A 23,085-nucleotide genomic window follows, 5' to 3' on the forward strand; every position below is an offset into this window, starting at 1 on the left:
GCAACCGCAGCGCTATAAGCTCACGGTGGCGAAAAAGCATCGCACTACACTGTACACCGTAGGAGGGCTTCAAGGTCGGAGCAAAGCCCAAAATTGTCCTGCTGGAGCCAAGCAGAGCCCCGAACCGAAATTCCAGTAAGAACAACAATAAAAATGAAAATCGAAAATTATAAAAGAGGGAAACGCCAGTGAACCACAGTGAATTAGGCAAAGCAAACAGGCGCAGAGTGCCCCGTTTGGAGTCTTGCTGATTGGGAAAACACAACGAGGCTGAGCATGTCTAGCTTTTTTTTTTTCCTCATCTCTCTGGCCAGCTATAGTGCAGGAGCTGCAGTTGGACCAGGTTCCCTGCAGATGTGGTTTAACATGGACATGTGCTCTGCCATACTTTTCTTTTTTGATTTTCACTGATGCAACAAAGGCACAAACTAAATGTTGCTAACTTTCCACCATTTGCATGCTGCCTTTGCAGACTTCCTTTGAAGTAAGCACAGGCATTTCATGTCATGACAAAGACACTTCATATACTGTAAGTACACAAGTAAACTTTGGTCTTCCCTTATTCATTCATTTTTTTAAATATATTTTTTAAGGAATTTGTTTGTTTGTTTGTTTGAGAAATGATAGATATGTTATATAAACTGTAGTTTAATATAAAATTTACCTATAGCATGAAAAGCAGCCCCTATATAAATGGGAATTTTGGCCTGTCTAGCATTAAAGGTCTTGACCTTTTTGACAGTATCAAACAGTCAGAATAAAAATTTTATTATTTCTCATAATTAAAAAATATTTTCATATTACTTTGACATAAATGTCAAATTGATATTGAATTCATTTTATACATATATTTAATTATAATATTAGTGACCAAATATGATAACATCAAATGTATAATATTTTTGATAATTTAGCATTAAATACATAGTTCAATTTAATAGACTGTGTGTGTGTGTGTGTGTGTGTGTGTGTGTGTGTGTGTGCGTGTTTATGTGGTTTATGAGGACACAAATTTGTATAATGACATGGGTATGACATAGGTATTACAATGAGAAGGTGATTTATGAGGACATTTTGAGTGTCCCCATAATTTAAAAGGCTTATAAATCATTCAGAATGAAGTTTTTTTGAAAATCTAAAAATGCACAAAGTTTCCTGTGAGGGCTAGGTTTAGGGGTAGGGTAGGTGTAGGGCAATAGAAAATACGGTTTGAACAGTATAAAAACCATTACGCCTATGGAGAGTCCCCATAAACCATAAAAACCAACATGTGTGTGTGTGTGTGTGTGTGTGTGTGTGTGTGTGATGTTTATTGCTACGGGGGAAGAAATCGTATTATTTCTCATTATTAAAAAATATTTTCATATTACTTTGACATAATTGTCGAACTGACATTTCATTTATTTTAGATATTTATTTAATTATACTTGTAGTGACCAAAAATTATAACAACAAATGTATTATATTTTCGATAAACTATTTTTGATAATTTGTTAAATATATAATGAAATATGTTATGTTTATTGCTAGGAGAAAAACGATCAAAAGTTACACAAATTAATGTTTTATTGTATTTAGACATCCATAACCACTAACACTTACAAAAATATAAATAAATACATACATGCATAAAAAATAAACATTTGTAATATTTAGTTTACTCTCCTGAAAATGTTTCGTACCCTAATCATGGAAAGGGTCTCAAATGATTACAGTCTCTGATTGTAACGGTGCGTGTGGAGAGATGAAGCGAGGACTCAAGTGCAGGATGAATGGTTCTTTCTTTTAATAATAAAATGAAACAAAAACAAACTAAAACAACCCCAAGGGTGTCATCTGGTGGCCATCCTGGGCACACCCACTGAAGACTGTGACACTGATATGGTCCTTACAGGAGCCTCTTACTGTTTAAACTGTGAAAAGGGTTTATATTTGAGAAAGGGGCACCATTAACCTTTGGTTAGAATTTAAAGAGGTTCTTGCTGAGCTGTGGCAGTGTGGAGAAAGTTGATCTGACCTGTGGGTCTCATGCTTGCAGATGCAGTCGGGCTGACTAGTGGGTTTCTGTGTTCAAACCTGTGGTTATGAGAGAGAGTTCAGCTGTCACAGCACATTGAAATAGGAAGTGAGGTAGGTTATGAATGTGTCTTGGCTTGGCCAGGTCCACTGAGAACGGCAAACCAAAACCTGTGAACTGTGAAGGCCACGGATAGGATGTCCATGTGCTTTTGGACAGAATTGAAGATCAGCAGATTTTAAGCTCCTTCCCTCAGGCATCGCAGGTTCAGCACTCTTGGGAGGACACAGTGTGCAGAAATAAAGGACTGGGAGATGATTCAGTCAATAAACTACCTGCCATATTCAGGCAGAGCCCAGGACAGCTCACCCAGGTGTGATGTCTAAAAGAGACCACAAATGGTCATAAATGAGTTGTAGGTCTTAGACCAGATTCTTAAGCTGAATAATCTAATGACACTACCTGCAGAATTTACTTATACAAAATAAAGTCTTGTATAGTATTATATGTAACTAGTGTTTTATATTTGAAACAACCCAATAAATTCAAGACAAGGGGTTTAAGAAAAGTTGGAGGTTATCTGAATTTATGGTAGTTAATTATGATGACGTTTAAGAACATTCAAGAATCTGATTTAAGTATTTTTAAATTCTTAAGTTTTGACTTTAAAAAAAAGATATCAATATTCTTATAAGTATTCTTGGAAAAAAAAAATGTGTAACTTTTTTCTTAAGAAAATATTAAGAAAATGTGTATTTATTTATTTGAAGTATAGAAATATGTTTATTTTATATTATATATTAATTATCCTATATTTATTTATTTTATTCCCCACAAAATTAAATTCTGTCAACATTTACTCACTCTCATGTCATTCCAAACCGGTATGGCTTGCTTTCTTCTGCAGAACACAAAATAATATATTTTGTGCTTGATTATATATTTAATTACAATATATATTGAATTGTTATAGAAGATTAAAAAAAGCTATATTTGGACATCCAAAACTACCAGCACTGTTTATATAAAATTAATACAAAAAAATAAAACAGGTACTTTAATATTTAGTTTTCTCTCCTGAGGTTGATAATCAATATTTTCTGAAGCTTACGAACACATTTGTTGAAAAGAGGGGAAAAAGATTTTAACTCAATCTCATGTTGTTCCAAACATGTGACTTTCCTAAAACAAGATATTGAGAAGAATCTAAAAATCTAAAAAAAAAATGTAAAAAATCAATTATATTGCATAGAAGAAAGATTGTTATACAGGTTTGGAACGACATTATTTGTTTATTTCTTATCATCTGTCAATGATGACAAATGTTACTTTTTGACTGAACTATCGCTTTAAGAATGTTTTAAGAATGTTTTAAGAATCAGCCCAGTTCTGATGGGTTTACAGGGAAAATGCTAAATGCAAAGAATAAAATGCAATTAAGCGTATAATCATGGATGATTAAGATAAGAAAATGAGTCAGCTTTTAAAATGGAAGAGAAAGCAGCAATTGAGATCAACTGGTATGTAATCCATGAAAGCTGGTAAAAAAAGAGACATTCAAGACAACTGCTGATGTGGATGTTAGACGCTCAAGAGAATGCAAGATTAGACAGAAGTAATCTGACATCCTCAATATCCCCACTGTTAGACCCTAACTTGATGCCATCAGCACACCTCATCTCCAAGCCAGTGGTCTGTACCATGCACCTGATCAAATGTGTGTAAATATTTGGTGCGAGTAACATGAGGATGAAATTATCATTCCTTCCTGCAGTAAATTAAAGCAAACATCTGCAGCTGTCTTGGGGAATGACTGGTTAAACAAACGCTGAGGCACTGAGCCCTACCTAGGCTTTGGCATCCGTACCTCATCGCCCAGGTGTAACTTGTGTGGGGTCAATAATTCTACCCAGTGACCCGTCTGACAGCCAGACGTGTAGGAAGATCCTCTTGGCTTTTGTTGTAAGCATCTCTGAAGGCCCTCGAGTGAAACCATGTACGTCTGACAAGGCTGCTTTTCTGCACCAAAATACTGAACCCATAGATTCTGTGATTTTTCCACGAAGTACTGAAACAAGGCCTAAAATAACATTTCACTTCTAAAGTTTAACCTGAAGGACTTTACTTCTGCTTTTTCAGTTTTGGACCAGTTTAAGGGGTTATTTTCTCAGTGTTTTGTAGCCTATATGATAGCCGAGAAGGCCTTTCATGTGTTGTATCCCGTGCCAGGCATCGCTGATCAGGCTAGCACATGGAGATCTGTTTATGTATGCCACTGTCACTCAGTATTACACCTATTGGCAGTAATGCTGACTGGTGTAGGACTTTGAAATCCAACCGAGCACATTGGTAAGGCCAACATAAACGGGAATGTGAAGAGAAACTGAACGGGTATCCAAAAATGATTAGGAGTAAAGAACATGGAGTAAAGAACTCAGTCTTTGAAAGGAGATGAAAACATGTGCAGTGAGTAACGTATGCCTGCTATAACACCCAGCAAAAAGATGATATTTCTTGGGCTGCACAATTTCCATTGGTGATTTTCCACCAAAATAAAAGTTTAAATTAAGACATCCATAAATATTATTATTGTAATTGTGCAGTTGCAATGTAACAAAAGTATTACATTATTATTTTTCTTAAATATTCAATTTTATTTACAGTCAAATATTATGAATAGTAATATTTCTTATTTAGTTTTTTAGAATTTTTATATAAAAATAATAATAATTATTATTATTATTAATATTGTTGTTGTTGTTGTTGATAATAATAATAATGATAATAGCCATACTGATACAGTATATAATCACAACATTTTGGCCACATTGTGCAGCCCTACAAACAAGCACAGCAAATTTGGAATTGTCTATCAAATTTTAAATCACAATTTTTATTAGCAATTTTATTTATTTTTCCCCCCAAATCATGCAGCCTCATTTAGCAGCCTTATTAGGGTTGTGAAAGAGTATAAATAGCCTTCATGTGTTAAATATGGCCTAAACACTTTTTTTTTAAATGATTGTTAGCTAAAATACCAGTTGATTGATCTAAAAGCAGTGAATCAATTATCTTTCTCTCTTTGCAGTTTGAAAGCCAGTGACAATGCTGACAGTGCTCTGTGTCCTGCTAACGCTGGGGAATCATGCCCTGGGGGCAGGTTACGCCCCCATGCCTCAGATGAAATATGTGCAGCCCATGATGAAGGGGCCTGTTGGGCCACCCTTCAGAGAAGGCAAGGGCCAGTATCTTGGTAAGTGTTTGCAATTAACAAAATCATCCATCTATCCATCATTATATCTTTTTCCTATCCATCCCGCCATACATTCATATTCAAAAAATAAAATAAACTGTTTTCTTTTTAAATACAGTATATTTTCAAATCAAATTTTTCCTGTGATGGCAATGTTTCCTGATTTGCTGCTCAATAAACATTTCTTACCTTCTTACCTAAACATTCTATTTACCTTTTTCACTTTCCGTATTTCTCAGCAGTGGACGTCGTTATAGTTGGGTAAATTTATGTAGCGGTGAATGGGAGGCTAGGCCTACAAAAATATATTTTTTTACAGAAAAAATCCACAATAATGTTTTCACGACTTTTAAAAAGAGGAAAAAATAGAGAGAGAGAGACTGATAACAGCAGTCAGAAGAGAAAACGATGTTGACATTTCAGTTTACCTTCAGTTTACCTTCAGTTTACCTTCACTTCCATAGACGCTGTATTAGAGACAGCCGCACAGCGGTATAGTTTTTTTGTGATTTAATGCAAAGGTAATACAAAACAAAGTAAATTGTTATAAATGTACATACACATTTTTTTAAATTAAAATGTAAAAAACTTTGCTGGATTTGCGATGCGGATAACAGTTAAAACGTAATATCACAGTCTGCGAAAAGGGTCCATTATTATTAATGTTCAGGATTCTTTAATAAATAGAAAATATCAAATAAAAGAACAGCATTTATTTGAAATAGACATCTTTTGTAACACTATAAATGTCTTTACCCTCACTTTGATCAATTTAATGTGTCCTTGCTGAATAAAATGGTTAATTTATTTCAAAATAAAATCTTACTGACCACAAACTTTTGAATGGTATGAGGTAACAACATGAACATGCCTAAAAATATTATGTACACTCGATTACACCACATCTGATGCCCATTTATATAAGAATTAGTTCTGGTCAGACAACACAGATCATTTTTACTGTTCGTATCACTCTATGTGTATGTGTTTGTTAAGGACATATTGTAAGTGTCTGCATTAGTGGAGATTTTTCAGTGACTCTTTCTTGCAATATACATTGTTACAGCTGTAGGTGGCACAGAGTGTCTTGAGTGAGTCATTTGAATCATTCATTCAGCTGATTTGTTTAAAAAAACAGATTCATTCAGGAGCAAAATAAGTGGCTGTCTTTAAGAATGAGTCATGAGAATAAATCACTCAATTAATTAAAAAACAGCTACTCACTCATAAAGACACCTATTTCGTGAACAAATTAATTTGGTTGGTTAAACTGGATTGCAAGAGGTTAGTGAGTAAGAATCAGCTTAGTTTAAAAGCTGATATGTGACCCTGGAACATAAAACCAGTCTTAAGTCGCTGGGGTATATTTGTAGCAACAGCCAAAAATACATTCAAAATGATAGATTTTTCTTTTATGCCAAAAATCATTAGGATATTAAGTAAAGATGATGTTCCATGAAGATATTTTGTAAATTTCCTACTATAAATACATTAAAACTTAATTTTGATTAGTAATAGGCATTGCTAAGAACTTCATTTGGACAACTTTAAAGGTGATTTTCTCAATATTTCGATTTTTTTGCACTTTCAGATTCCAGATTTTCAAATAGTTGTATCTCGGCCAAATATTGTCCTATCCTAACAAACCATACATCAATGAATAGCTTATTTATTCAGCTTTCAGCTTTTCAATTTCCAAAAATTGACCCTTATGACAGGTTTTGTGGTCCAGGGTCACATATATATATATATATATATATATATATATATATCAGCTTATTTATATATATATACATTTTCGTTTGTTTTTTCGTTTTGTTTTTTGCACTAAAGTGGCACAGTGGTTTAGTTTATTCACCCTTTTAGGCCCTGGATGACTGAGATTCTTCAGGGAGAGAAAGAGCTGGGGAATTGAGCCAGAAGTCTGTCAGACTGAAGCACTGAGATGAACAATAAGAGAGGACAAGAATGGTTTGCAGTTCTCTGACTCCTCTCCCCTCTATGATATACGAGAGGGCATTGTGAGAGTGTCACAGGAGGAGAAAGAAGAGGGAAAAGAGGGACAGGGTGGGGTGAAGTCACCACCCTTCTAAGCAGTATATCACAGGTTAGGTGTGTAACGATTCACTCGTTTTGTCGATGTGGTGACCATGATTTCACCAAGTACAACATGTTCCTGGATCAACATTGTTGATCCAGGAACAACATTCCAATTAACCAATCAGAATTGAGAGATAACTTTTCAGGAAATATCTGTTTTAGGCTTACAATCAGGGAGGTGCTTCTACACCCTTGTAAATGAGCTATCATTTCACACTGATTTCACACTGATTTTAGGAATAAATTATGGGTAGGTTTAGGGGTAGGGATTGGGTTTAGTCTATATTTTTGGACAGTAATGTTGATCCAGGATCAACAAAAGATGTTGATCCAGGAACATGTCTTACTTGGCAAAATCACGGCGACCTTGTCGATGCATCGATTAGCCTACAAACCCTGACAATGCATATGCACCGATCTTGAAACATGGATTTTTGAATCGTGAATTGTCTATTTCGGACAGTAATCGATTTAAAACGCTAAGAATCGAATGAATCGCGATTTCTATAGCGATTCAATGCTTTCAAAATATATAAACATTAAATTACTACAAGCACGAATTAATGGAGATCTTGAACAGTGTTCGTGCCCTCGCATCTCTCCTTCACGCGTTCCACTATTTACTGCCTGTGACTGTCACAAGATTGAGCTCGCGCTCTGTTCATCTCACTGACACATTTTTTTCTGTAGTTTTTAATGGCTCTCGTCATGCCGACGACATTACCTGAGCAGTCGAAGGCTCCGCATTTATTGCATGGACGGAGCAAAAATGTAAGTGTCTAAAGCATAAAAGAGCTGGGGAATTGAGCCAGAAGTCTGTCAGACTGAAGCACTGAGATGAACAATAAGAGAGGACAAGAATGGTTTGCAGTTCTCTGACTCCTCTCCCCTCTATGATATACGAGAGGGCATTGTGAGAGTGTCACAGGAGGAGAAAGAAGAGGGAAAAGAGGGACAGGGTGGGGTGAAGTCACCACCCTTCTAAGCAGTATATCACAGGTTAGGTGTGTAACGATTCACTCGTTTTGTCGATGTGGTGACCATGATTTCACCAAGTACAACATGTTCCTGGATCAACATTGTTGATCCAGGAACAACATTCCAATTAACCAATCAGAATTGAGGGATAACTTTTCAGGAAATATCTGTTAGGCTTACGATCAGGGTTAGGTGCTTCTACACCCTTGTAAATGAGCTATCATTTCACACTGATTTCACACTGATTTTAGGAATAAATTATGGGTAGGTTTAGGGGTAGGGATTGGGTTTAGTCTATATTTTTGGACAGTAATGTTGATCCAGGATCAACAAAAGATGTTGATCCAGGAACATGTCTTACTTGGCAAAATCACGGCGACCTTGTCGATGCATCGATTAGCCTACAAACCCTGACAATGCATATGCACCGATCTTGAAACATGGATTTTTGAATCGTGAATTGTCTATTTCGGACAGTAATCGATTTAAAACGCTAAGAATCGAATGAATCGCGATTTCTATAGCGATTCAATGCTTTCAAAATATATAAACATTAAATTACTACAAGCACGAATTAATGGAGATCTTGAACAGTGTTCGTGCCCTCGCATCTCTCCTTCACGCGTTCCACTATTTACTGCCTGTGACTGTCACAAGATTGAGCTCGCGCTCTGTTCATCTCACTGACACATTTTTTTCTGTAGTTTTTAATGGCTCTCGTCATGCCGACGACATTACCTGAGCAGTCGAAGGCTCCGCATTTATTGCATGGACGGAGCAAAAATGTAAGTGTCTAAAGCATACGCACAGTTCCATTGAATGATGTGTTTTAACAATGCTGTTGAACCGAATGTACGAAGGAAACTAAAATAACCAGAGCATTAACAACAACCTTGAAATAAGAGCGCGAGGTTTATGTGATAATCAGATGCATGAAAGTAGCGTTCGTTGCTATAGCAAACAGACATCGGGCACGTTTTCTTTCAGAATCATCATTAGCTGATGGAGAGGAAACGTTAAATACTATAGCATTTTATTTTATGAAAATGAGATAAAGAAGTTTTCGCACTGAAAGAGAAGTGATCTCGCGCACATAGAACATAAGACATGCCAGGCTATATCTGCAGCTAAACTGTATAAAAAGCAGAATGAACTGAAACGTTAAGACAATAACTCTAACACCCCATAAAAACAACCAGTATACTCGCTGTAAAATAGTATATGAATGTGCCTTTGCCTCAGTGGCTGGTTTTTCTATGCTGCTGGGATACATTGGACTGTTGGCAGCAGTAAGCTTCCTGTTAACCTTCCTTTCAAGGAATCTTCCAGATAATTTTAATGAAGCCAAGTTCATCACTTTTATGCTGGGTACACAGTAAAATATTTTTTAAATCTTATAAGATCTTCAAAATGTGAGAGACCACAAACATGAGGACAAAAAATCCAAGATTTAACCGTTTTGCTCCTATAGTGTGTGGTGTGCCGCGATGTTCCCCCCACACATCAGGATTTCTGATTCGATTCGCGATCGTGGTGCCTCCGACCTTCTTCCGAGCAGATTCAGTCACTCTTAACACACCTCACACCACAGGAAAATCTGATAAGATAATCTTTAGAACCAAAATTTATGAATGATGCAGTGCTAATTGACATACCATTTATTACAGCACAGAAACTATAAAGTATATTTTCTACCCAATTCTGTGCAGAAAATTGAAATAATCGTAGTATATAAAACAATCATAAAATTGCCATTAGGAAAAAAAATATAGATTACAAATGATTCGGGACATTACCTAGGATTGTCGGAAGTGGAGAAATCGGCCCAAAATCAGCCCGATTATCTTGTGGTGTGTACCCAGCATAAGATGAATAAAAAGCAGAATGAACTGGTGAAACGTTAAGACAATACACACAATAAATAAAATTTATGAATGATGCAGTGCTAATTGACATACCATTTATTACAGCACAGAAACTATAAAGTATATTTTCTACCCAATTCTGTGCAGAAAATTGAAATAATCGTAGTATATAAAACAATCATAAAATTGCCATTAGGAAAAAAAATATAGATTACAAATGATTTCAAAGTAAGAGATAAGAAAATAATTCCTTGTAAAAAAAAAAAAAATAATAATAATAATAATAATACATACATAGCCTACATACATACATACATAAAATTAATGTATTTGACATTTTTGTCACTTCTGAAATGATGGCTATGCCCCTGGTGTGACAAAATGTTAGCCTATACATAATACTTTTAACGCTCTTTTTTAACATCTTGGCTTACATAAATTTCTACATATGCCATGTCATGCCATAGCATCATTAAACTAGCATCTAACAATGGACAAAAGTGTTTTTTTCTCTCTCTTTCTCTAACCTATGGTTCTCTAACCATAAAGGTTGCTGTGCAATTTGCCCCCTGACTAAGCATTTGAAGAATTTAGGGGAAGCATTTAAATAATCCTGTGAATGCACTTAAAGAATGCAGAATCGAATCGTTAATCGAATCGAATCGAATTTAATTGTGAATTGAATCGAATTGAATCGGTCTGAATTTGCAAAAATTGTTCTTGAATCGAATCGAAAACCTATGAATCATGAAAATCGAATCGATTCGCTACCCAACGATTCACAGCCCTATCACAGGTCCATATAGTCCAGACCCTGAAGGGAATCAAAGGGTGTGTCAAAACAGTGTCAGAAACAAGCAGGAGGGGTCAAGAGAGTCTTGAGCTGATGAGAAATCCAGGATGCCAAATGAAAGCTGTTGTGATGTGCTTAAGATACATAGGAGGTCTCTGTTTCACAGGTAAAGAGAGAAGGATAAAACACTGCAAAGAGAAAAGAGCAAGAAGTGGTCAGGTACGTTTTCCTTGGATGTGATTGGTTTAACTGCTGCTGATAGTTCAACTTTTAGGGATAGTTCACTCAAAGAGGAAAATTCAGTCATTTACCCACCCTCATGTTTTTCCAAACCTGTTTGAAAACACTGTTCCGCTGAAGGAGGAATGTCATACAGGTTTGGGCAACATAGGGGTTAGTAAATTATGACTGAATTTTTATTTTGCACATATAGATCACATTGTTTATTATGGTTTATTGAACTGCAATTAATGTACTTGAAGTTTGAACAATTTAAACAAACTAAAGTTAAGTGTATAGGAGACCTTCAAGATCAATTAAGATTCAAAACATCTCTAAAGAAAAGCTGTGTGCTCACCACCATCTAGTGGAGAATGGAAGACTTGCACTGAAACTTGCACTTGCACTTTTTTTTGAGAAGTGTTTGTGATATTGCACTTTGCTAATCCAGTTGAAACCTAACACAAATTTTCATTAAAAAAGAAACAAAAACATACTAAATAAAACCTGCTATTGGGTATAGATAACCAGCCTCTCTAAAATACAGAGCCAACCTCCCTAAAACAAGTCCTCCCATGAGCATTTGTGCTGAAACTATTCAGAGAAATATGCTCAGTGCTTTTTTTCCTGCTGACCATTTCTAAATTAGACTGACTTCTGTCCAGTACCAGTATTTTAGGAAATTCCTTGTAGTTGTCTGTTTATTTTGGAGCATGGAGTTTAAGGTGGCACAGTGATTGTATCAGGTTAATTAAGTAAATGGAATTTACAGAACATGATTTTTTATTGTGTAATTTTGTATTTATATATTTATGTAAAGTGTAATGATATAAATTATTCCTCTAAACCAGTTGAGACATGTTGAATACTAGGCCTATGCTATAAATAATTTTACCACTTGAGGGCGCTTCACAAATATAGTATACTATTCTATTACGTATACAGATGAGGACATAAAAAATATTTGCTAAGAAGTGGATGGATAGATATATATTAGGTACTCAAGGGCCATAACATCTATGAGATAATTATGGTAGATTATATTTCATTTAACTTATTGTTTAAATATATTCCTCAAATAAATTACTTTAGAAATGACATACTAGAAGCCCAACCGTTTGTGTTTGTGTGTGGTACGGTCTCTGAAGTGAAAAGTATAAAGCACATTTTAACATTGGCCAATTTAGCTGGAGATTAGGCTAAGGATTTATCTCTCTCATGTTGATGCCACATGGACTTTTGAATATGTCAGGACACATCTGTCATAAGGTAAGGCTAAATGTAATGTAATGTTAATTCTGAACTCATCTCTCAAAACTTTTATTGAGAACTGAAGTGAATGCATCTTTGCAGTGTTTTCCTCACTTGTTGTTCCTAGTACAAACATGGCAGTCAAACGTCATCACTGCAGTTCCCTTGCTGAAATTCCAGTGAGGTCAAATGCTTTCGAGAATTTTGTCCTTGTCCTTTGTTTATGTTTTGTCCATAAACACATTCATTTTCCCCTGTAGGCTTTCATTGCATACCTGTGTAGCTGCCATTGAGCAGACACTTGAGCATAATGTTGAGTAAAACACAACGCATAAATGTAGTCTCACTAGCACTTTAGTGTCCCCTCTACATGGAAACAAACAATATTTTTTGATGGCACAGTGATTCATTGACAATAAAATGTGTGTCTTTATTGGTAAAATCTTATTTTTTGAATTTAGTTATGAAGTTATTAATTTTTCTTTTTTTATTGCAGAGTTTCCACCCATGATGGATATTAAAGGGGAGCCAGGTCCTCAAGGGAAGCCAGGACCAAGGGGACCACCTGGGCCTCCTGGATTACCAGGGAAACCAGGTATAGGAAAAGCTGGTCTCAATGGTCAAACAGGTCCTTCAGGGCCTCCAGGATTCCCTGGGATTGGAAAACCAGGACTACCAGGGTTACCAGGAAAACTGGGACCTAAAGGACCTCCTGGACTCAATGGTGAGGTTGGACCTCATGGAGAGGTGGGTCCACGTGGACTTCCAGGTCAGCCAGGACCACCTGGACCAGCAGGTCTGTCGTTGAACGGCAAACCAGGGTTACCTGGGACTAGAGGCCCACCAGGGTCAAGAGGTGACCCGGGGCCTAAAGGCGGACATGGTATTCCTGGTGAACAAGGACCAAAAGGGGAAAATGGCAATGGAAAGCCAGGTCCAACAGGTCCCAGGGGACCCACTGGCCTTCAAGGACCTTCAGGATCTCCAGGTGTTCCTGGGTTGGGTAAACCAGGGATTGATGGGCTGCCTGGACAAGCAGGGCCAAAAGGAGATAAAGGACTTCCAGGAGTTCAAGGTGTCCCAGGGGAAGCTGGTCCTCCTGGACTACAAGGTCAGCAAGGGGCAGCTGGTGTGGGAAAACCTGGACTTGATGGTGCTCCAGGTAACTCAGGCCCAATTGGTCCAAAGGGTGAAGTTGGCCCCAGAGGAACTCCTGGGTTTCCTGGCCCCCCTGGCTATGGTAAACCAGGGTTTTTAGGACAGAAAGGAGATAGAGGTCCTGGTGGATTACAAGGAGCCCTTGGTGACAAAGGAGAACCTGGGATGGATGGTCTACCAGGAGATACAGGGCCAACTGGACAGCCAGGACTTCCAGGTCCACAAGGTCCTATGGGTCTTCCAGGGAAACATGGGATGCCTGGTCTAAAGGGAGAGAAAGGCCCACAAGGACCTCCGGGCTTGCCAGGACTTAGAGGAGATCAGGGTCCCAGTGGGCTTTCAGGAAAGCCTGGCCTGCCAGGGGATAAGGGCCTTCCTGGTCTCAACGGAGCCACAGGCAAACCTGGACCTAAAGGGGAACCGGGTCACATCGGACTGCCAGGTAATCCTGGTTTGATTGGGGGACCAGGTCTAAAAGGTGAGAATGGGTTACCAGGACCCCCTGGGCCACGTGGCAATTCAGGGATCCCTGGACTCCCAGGCCCCACTGGTCATATGGGACCTCAGGGTATTCCAGGGTTGAAAGGCGAACAAGGTCCACCGGGCCCCCAAGGAATTGGAAAGCCTGGAGACAAAGGTATGCCTGGTCCACAAGGACCTCCAGGAAAACCTGGCCCTCCTGGATTTAGCGGTATGCAGGGCCCTCCAGGTCCGCCTGGACCTCCTGGGCTTCCCGGCCCACCAAGTGGTGATATAAATCAGTTAGCGGTTCAAGGACCAAATATTGTAGGAGAATCCATTCCAAAGCCAAATGGTGAGAAACCTTATTTTGGTCAGGCTGAGCTCTCTGCCTCTGTGGCTCCTGCTTTTACCGCCATTTTGACGACACCATTTCCACCATCTGGAATGCCGATCAAATTTCCACATACACCTATGATGAGTACAAGAAGGGCTATATGGACCAGGCATCAGGTAGTGCGGTACTGGAGCTGAAAGAGAATGACCAGGTTTGGGTGCAAATGCCCTCTGACCAAGCAAACGGGCTCTACTCCACTGAGTACATCCATTCGTCCTTCTCAGGTTTCCTCCTGTGCCCCACATAACGGTCCGTCACAGCGGAGAATTGCTTGCTCAAGTGACCTGCAGTAACATCTGTAATAACAGCGACTAGATTACAAGAAAGACTTGCTGAACGACGGAGACGCTGAGTTCGAAGCAGAAGATGGAGAATTCATGCTGTGTCTCTGTTTTCACCCTCTCTTTCAAATGTCCGATTTGATCATTGTTTTACTTTCAAGTATTGTCATTTTCTGCCTATATGATAATTTTATTATAACTGTTATGTTATTTTTGTTGATGTTGATGTATTGGTGTTATTTTATTGATGTCGTTGTAGTTGTTGTTGTTTATCGCAATCAGACTATTAAGTATTTTGCAATGTGTAGGTAACCGTTTAAAGACTTACCCATGTGACTGCACACGTTGCCAAATGTTCTGACTCCCATTGAGCTCCATCACGTTGACTCTGGGGTTGTGTGTTCCCCTGGTTGCAGTCGAATTCACCTATATCTTTCCCTCATATAACACAGGCTACTTGATTTGTGCCACATTTCACATTTTAGAATGCAGACGTTCTATACAGCATTGTTATTGTATTTGTATGTTTAAATACATCCATAATTTAAAGAATAATCTTCAGTTCCATATTGTTTTTTCTTATTAATGCCAGACAGGTTAATATCTATCTGCTTTAGTCATTAGGTATGTATGTTTTGTTTGATTTACTGTGTTAAAGCAGAAATTATGTGCTAATCTGTCTGTTTCTTCGACAACTACATTGTGTTTGAGAGTTATTAAGGAAAAATGTACTTGATGATTTACTGAGTTCTTTGCTCAAAACATGCCAGGTTTAAATCAGTAGTGATCCTGAAGGCCTCAAGAGGACTGCTGTACAACAGTGCCTGCATTAACAAAACAAATATGCAATTTCTGTGACACTAATTCCATATACTTTCAGAAAAAAGTTACAAAAGCTGTCACTAGGGTGGTAACCTTTCAAAGGGTACACCTTTGTGCCTTATTTCTTCCACATTACATACATATTAGTGCCTCAAGTGTACATATTAGTACCTTTCAAAAAGTGACACCTTTGTACATTTATTTCTGAGAGTGTACTTAAAAAATCATGACATCAAAGCTAATACATAAAATCTTAGGATAGCCTAGAGTACGTTGGTGAGTAAGGGACTACTAGTAGATTGAGAATATGAAAATATAATTCTGAATTTTTTATGTAACAAATCAATTCTCCAACACAAAATCCAAACTACTGCATTGTGTACTCTAAATGTTTTACAATCTATGACGCTTTTCTAATTGCTGCTTTAACAATGACACAATTGACTGATGGTTTTTTACATTCTTCTGAGACTTGTAATTACACAGACATGATTGACATTAACATGAGTCAATGCATGTCCTAATCTTTTACATTTTGACAAAAAGTTACATGATTTGGATAAATCACACCCACTGCTCCAGTGGTGTTTATGAAAGGTTAAAATGTAACCTCAAACAAAGAAAAAGTTCCTTGCACATTTACTGAAGTGAATGAAAAATAGCAAATGAGGCTTGAAGTCCCTCTTGAAAGACATTTTCTCACTTCTGTTTGTTTGACCGGCATGTAGAATTATGAAATTATGAGTGTCAGTACTAAAATGCACCCACTCACTGAGGTTGCCCATTCAGTACACCGTTACATTAAATTTGTTCCATGACATTGTTCAGATTATTTACTCTTGAATGATGTTTTGGCACCAAATCTTTCATTTCATCATGTATGTGACTTTTTATTGTATATTAACACTGTGACTAATATTTTCTTTGATGAGTGTATATTGTGCAATGGATTTAAGATTTGAAAATTCGTTGTGCTGCAATTTAGAAAAACTTCTTAGACTATGTTGCTTCCTTTTGTCAATTTAAAACAAACTAGGATAAAAAAAAGCCTTGATTCTGTTTCACGGGATATTTATTCATGTTCAATCAGATTAAAAGAAACAACCAATCCCATTTGCACATAAATTTAATGAAGGCATATTTATACATTTGTGATAGTCCAGTAAGGAATGTCCAACTACCGAAACCCTGAACGTACAAATAACCTTATATTTAACAGCATCGAGGAGTTTGTAGTACACACTACCATTGTTTTTCTTTCTTTCTTTCTTTTATGATGTATCTATCAATCTATAGGACTTTTGTCATACTGCATTCACTTTATGCAATCCGTTTTGGGTATTAAATGCACTCTTTGATTTAACATATTTTGTCAGCTCGTACAAAATCTACAAGTACTTGACAGTACTGATGCAACATCAATAAAGACTTTCTTGATCAAGGGTGTCTTTTGTTGTTCTCTTTAACTAATAAGACCAAGGCTAATATGTGAATTAAAACCTAATCTTAAAATCATTACCAGTGGCATATTATAGGCCCATGTTATAATACTTAAGCCCACATATTTACAGTGTGTAGGTTTTGTTAGGCGGAAGAATATATGAACAAAGCATATTTTTCAGCTTTGTACAGAAATTTGTGACTAACACTAGGGGGAGTGTACATCCATTTTAGTGTTCCTTGCAGGGTCACCTGTGATCATATAAAGGTGGCTAAACTGCTTCACAGGTATCACACCTATAAGGATTCATCCACCTTTAACTTGCTCTACATTTTGTGAATATATAAACCAGTTTCAAATCTAATACTTCCAAATGAGGTGGTCACACATTTGTTTTCTTGGATTAAATAATCAATATTTAATGTTCCACAAAGTATTGGAATAAATTCCTCGTAAATATGTACATTCTTGGATTAAATGAACAATATTTCACGTTCCACAAAGTATTGGAAGAAGTCCTCGTAAAACGTCAACAGGCTCTTGCGCAAAGATGACGCAGTTGCTGCCCGACTCCTCCCCCTTCAGTTCATCTCAGTTCAGTTTTCACTGAGAACGACAAACACGACTTCACCCTCACAGCGGTTACGGCTCTACGTGCACTTTCTCCGGGGTTTGCCAAGGGATTTCAATGTTTGGCCCGTTCTTTGTAAGTATCCCCTATTATCACTCGCCTTCCGCCTCTAATATGCCAGGGAGACGTTAATAACGACTACCCGAGACGCTTGTTTGACCGTTTCTAGTGTAGCTGTGAAAGCTCGCGCTTCAGCCGGTGAAGGAGCTCGCGAGGGTGGCAGCCATTTGCCCGCGTACGTTTGAACGGAAACTCCATACTTGCCTGTTTTATTCGTTTTGACGGCTAGACGTTTTTTTAACAGGGTCAGAGACAGTTTGTCGGTCATTACTATATTTGTTGTCGATAAATGAAAGGTCTGGGGTTCTCCTCAGGCTGTCCAGCTTTTCTGGAATGCGCTGACTAGCCGCTTGCTAGCGGTCTCATCACCAGCCAGAGACCGTGTCAAGAAGTTACTCAAGACAGTTTATAGCTGTAATTATAAATGTAGATAAATGGTTAATTCTGTGTCTGGACATAAAACACAATGGTCACTTGGTCATTTTTCACGGGTTGGGCGGCTGTGAGGGTCAGAGAGGTTGAGATTGAATTGTTAGCCAGCGAGCTAATGTTATAACTGTCAGTTCAGTCAGATAACAATTTATCGTCACACTCCAGAATGTTTCTGATTTCAGTGGTTCAATGGTTATGCAAAGCGTGGAAGATTAGAGCCATTAATTTTAGTTTCTTTTTAGTGTACCACAAAATTTGCCACACAAGCCTTGCCAGTTCACGTGCGTGTAATTAGTTTCTTCTTATTCACGTTTGCTTTATTTTAACTGAATTTGACTTATTGTTTCCCTTTTGAAGTATGGACGACCCGTGATCGTTCCCGTATCCAGCACTTGGTTAAACTGTAAACTGATGACCTAGCATTAGACCTAAACTGCGTAGTGAACTAGTTGGTAAGCCATCAGTATTGAAATGTCAAGCTTGTAGAACAGGTAAGATGATGTATGGGTGGAATCTGATTCCAGCCGATTCCCAGAATGAGATGCTTATTGTTGGCATGACATGACCCCAAATGTGGTATTCAGGTGCCCTGTGTAGTATTTTATGAGTCACCTGGCTTCAAGCTCCCACCTGTTCTCATCCTGTTCCTGTGTAATTAATACAAGGAAACTGTACAGGTGTTGGTCAGTGGCTTATGCCTTGTTGTCTTTTGGTGCATTAGCACGGGATAAGCGATGCCTGTGATTTTACTCGAATTTACTGACTTATCTCACGGATACGATGTCAAGGCTTTGAGAGTACCGTTCTATGGTCCGGTTAGATTAATTAAAAAAGAGAAACTAATATAGTTTCGCGCCTTGTCATTTACATTTCACCAGGTTAAAATAATATTTATTTTTAACACATTAACCTTAAAACCTTTTTAGCTTTCTCTTTCTGCAAATTGTATGGTGTAGCGATATGACAGCACCCAAAATACTATCAAACACTCCAACGCAGTTCCATTCTTCGCGAAAGATGGATAAAAAAGGCGCACATGAAGCAAAAACCTCGAATAATGATAATACGACCCGCCAAATGCTGGCCAAATCACAGAGGTGCCGATTTGCACGGGACTATTATCATCACAGGACCTGGGTGTTCGGCGAAATATGGTAGGTTATTTGCGGGAGAATTTTTATTTTACAAATTACAGACATGGCCGATTCGCACGGGATTAAGATTACAGACAACCTCCGCATTTATTTCAAATGACTGGAGGTCACCAGGTAATACGAATGCCGTGCGAATAGGGCTTTTGAGATGGACATGCAGAATCTAGAAGTTGTGAAATTGCCAGGTGGGAACAAGTCAGGACATGTTTTAGAGTTTGCGGTATCTGCGTAATATAAGGAGCGATTTCACCTGACAGGGTTTTTTTTTTTTTTTTGCTTTTGTAAGGTGAAGCTTAGTTGTTTGTAGTGCTGAAGCTGTGACAAGGTTGCTTTTTATTGCTTTGACCTTCCCTTATCTACATTGAATTATAAAATGAATACCTTTGTGTGGAAATATTTATTGGAGAAGCAATTTATAGGTGTCTGAATATGCTACAGTGTATTTTATCACCATCAATGTACATATATGGACGTTTCATTGGTAGATTGACAGAATGTTTATGTGTGCTAAATTGGGACAATTTTAAAGGTGACATATCATGAAAATCTGACTTTTCCAGGTTTTAAGTGCTATAATCAGGTCCCTGGTGCATCTAGCAACCAAGGAAACATGAAAAAGATTAATCTAGTAACTTTGTTTTGGTAAGCCTTTTTCTGCAAGCGTCTGGAAAAACGAGCGCGTCTGATTTCACTCCCTTGGTGACGTGGCAAAGGGATCTCATTATAATATTACCGCCCCTTACTCTATCAATTTCCACCCGTTTAGTACTCACATGCTGTGACAGCCGCTTTCTGTCCTGTGCTTTGTATGTGTGCACTCAGAAAACCGCATATCAGAAGTTTAAACTCATATGGTTTATAACGCATGATTTCAGAGCAATAAACATGATAATCAGAACCAAAACAGAAGCTTTTTAGCAGGTCCGAGCTGTAATGGCCCAGACATGGCAAAGGGATCTCATTATAATATTACCGCCCCTTACTCTATCAATTTCCACCCACGTCGCCGTTATTTTGATTTCGCAAGCGACAACGGTATACCAGCTCTAATGCCATGGTGAAAGTTTGAGCAAACATGCTAACTGTTCTGTCTTTGGCTGCACAGACGAGCACAGAACACTGTTTAGAGTCCCAGCCTCAGTATTCAGAACCAAAACAGTTGTTTTTAGCAGGTCCAAGCTGTAAAGGCGCAGCTCTATTCTGGAAAAGGGGCGGGGAGCAGCAGCTCATTTGCATTTAAAGAAACAGGCCCGAAAAACAGCGTGTTTCTGCTTCCACTCAAAATAGGCATTTTCAAAATGATATAATAAATGATCTGTGGAGTATTTTGAGCTGAAACTTCACAGACACATTCTGGGGACACCAGAGACTTATATTACATATTGTAAAAAGGGGCATAATATGTCTCCTTTAAATGAATGTGAGCAAAATAACTTAAGTAAACATAATCTTGGATAGTTGCCTTTTTATTTAGATCCTTTCTGTGCATTTTCTTGAGGGACAACTAGGTTATTTTGAAGTGACCAAATTTTTATTTTTTAAATCAAAGCTAGCTGACATCATGATGTGGTAATGAAAATATACTGAAAACTAAGCTCTTCACTATATGTAATTAAAATGTTTATATATCGTCTTAATCTTCATTGTATTGTCTACCAATACATTGTTTCATGGCACTTTTATGTTTTTATTAAAATATTATTACAAAAGCACTTGCAGATCTGCAACTAGGCTAGGGCTGCAACAACTAATCGATTATTATCGATTATGAAAATCATCGACAACGATTCTCATTATCGATTAGTCGGGTCTGCCCACAGTGCACGTCCAACTTCAGCCGGTGCATTAGCGTAATGGGTTGCTCTGTCAGGCGCTTTGGCAGATTATGCGTGTGCGTCCTTAGCGCAAAAACTTTCAGTTAACGGTCATATCCTTATGTATAAATGTCACAAATTCACGCGAGCATTTCCATTTTTGCATAAAGGTCCGTCCTGAGAGTCTGTGTTAAGTTTTAATCTTTACTGAATGAGCGGCGGGCGCGTGCACTAGTGTTAATTTCGTTAACGAAGACTATGACGAAAAATGTTCGTTGACGAGCTTTTTTCCCATGACTAAGACGAGACGAAGACGAGAGGACAATAAGGTCAATAAACGATAACTAAGACTGTACAGCCCTCTACGAACACCTTGGCAATTGAATCGCCATTGGCTAGTAAATTTTATTTGTTTACTCGCCAGACTGATAAATAAATAAATATATATATATATATATATTTATTGCGCATTAGTTCTGCCCACTACCGGAGAAAGCGGTAGTTCTTAAAGGCTGAAGAATTCCAAAGGAACGTTAATTTGACAGCAAAATACAACAAAGAATATCGTTTACATGTAGCGCGCATAGGTAGCGCGTCAATTCTCTCTCCCTCTCTCGCTGCGTGTGTGTGAAACAAAGCGATGGCGAGTCGTGCGCCTTCACAGTAGAGTTTACGGTACGTTAAATACAGGTGCGTTGCACATCCATTCAGATGAACTGAAAAACAGCACAGATCGCTTGGCGGAGAGTGAAAGTCTGAAGCGCTCAGTCAGAGAGTGTTTGGCGAGTGAAAATATATCTGAGCTAAACTTATACTTAGCCTCCAACTCACACACTGGCGAGTAAAATCTGAGAATTTATTAGCCAGTGGCTAATATTAGACATAATTTAGTCGCCCAGAGTAAGATTTAGTCGCATATGCGAGTGATTTACTCGCAATGTAGAGGGTTGCTATATCAACATGCAATTTCGTTGACGAAATAAGACGAGACTAAAATGTATTCAAAAAGATATCAAAAGATCAAGAAGATCAAAAAAAGGAGACAAAAAGTTATTGCAGACTGCTCTACACACCTCTACTACGTGAGCTTTCATGAGTGCGGTTGCCAGATATCAAGAGTTCTAATCCCCGAATCAGAGCTTTGCTGTTAAATTGATACATTTTCTGCCCGGTGTGTAGGGCTGGGCGATATGGCCTAAAAAAAAAATCCCCGATTTTTTTCACAAAAAATCCGATTTACGATTTAAATAGATTTTTCCCCCCTACTTAAAATCAATCTGCAGATGACAAAGAAATTGTTCAAAACAAGTTTTAACTTTATTTTGTTTTGATTTTCCCTTCTGGGATTTGATCTGGATTTCCCCCTTGGGGTTAAAGTGCAAACAGAAACAACAAGCCAAAAAGACAAGATGGCAGGCCCTGCCATTGTAAACAGTGAAAATGCAACACAACGTAACATAACATAAAATGTAATCTAACATTCTTATCAGACCGGATACAGTTTGTAAATGTTTGTAAGACTGTAGGTCAGTGGTCTTCACTATTTTTTTCATGAGAGCCGCACTGATAGGGCGAAGTCAATCAGAGAGCCACTTTTACCGCGAAGTATCAAAAGTTACATCTAGTCATAAATAGCATGTCTTTTTATCAATCTGTCATCCCTGATATGCAATGCAATGCAAAAGGGGCCATCATTTTTTATCATTTACCAGTCAAATTTGTAACTGAGACAAGATGATTTAAAAAAAAAGCAGGATTACCTTAATGCTGGAAAGACCTTAAGTTATTTATTTTTTTTATACTAGCCCATCATGTATCTAACCATCCAAGTGCACATTCAGCGTTAACACATTCAGAGATTAAAACGGGCAACTCCGCAGTGAGTTAGTGTCATGGACGTTGGACAGAGCAAATGTAAAATGTAAATCTAGTCTATATTTCCATCTTGTAATGCCGCTGT

General features: G+C 37.9%; 2 protein-coding genes across 2 annotated transcripts in view; both read left to right on the plus strand.

The window, feature by feature from the left end:
* The first annotated feature begins 4,374 nt into the window (after positions 1-4,374).
* On the plus strand, positions 4,375-14,627 carry LOC107670268 (collagen alpha-2(VIII) chain-like). The gene is made up of 3 exons (XM_016462814.1): positions 4,375-4,483; positions 5,106-5,270; positions 12,973-14,627. Exons 2-3 carry the CDS (start codon positions 5,123-5,125, stop codon positions 14,625-14,627), a joined length of 1,803 nt encoding a protein of 600 aa, XP_016318300.1. The 5' UTR covers positions 4,375-4,483; positions 5,106-5,122.
* Positions 14,628-17,604: 2,977 nt separating this feature from the next.
* The window catches only part of LOC107670276 (protein tyrosine phosphatase type IVA 2), a 54,436-nt gene continuing 48,955 nt past the window's right edge, over positions 17,605-23,085 (plus strand). The window contains exon 1 of the mRNA XM_016462821.1: positions 17,605-17,740. The gene's annotated coding sequence lies outside the window, so the exon portion shown is untranslated. The remainder of the gene's footprint in view (positions 17,741-23,085) is intronic.

The sequence above is a fragment of the Sinocyclocheilus anshuiensis genome, unplaced genomic scaffold, assembly GCF_001515605.1.
Source record: "Sinocyclocheilus anshuiensis isolate Anshui unplaced genomic scaffold, SAMN03320099.WGS_v1.1 scaffold913, whole genome shotgun sequence".
NCBI lineage: Eukaryota > Metazoa > Chordata > Actinopteri > Cypriniformes > Cyprinidae > Sinocyclocheilus > Sinocyclocheilus anshuiensis.

Coding starts and splice junctions, on each gene's coding strand:
- LOC107670268 (XM_016462814.1), top strand. CDS start 5,123: ATGCTGACAGTGCTCTGTGTCCTGCTAACGCTGGGGAATCATGCCCTG. Junction 5,271..12,972: donor AGGCAAGGGCCAGTATCTTG/GTAAGTGTTTGC, acceptor TTTTTATTGCAG/AGTTTCCACCCATGATGGAT.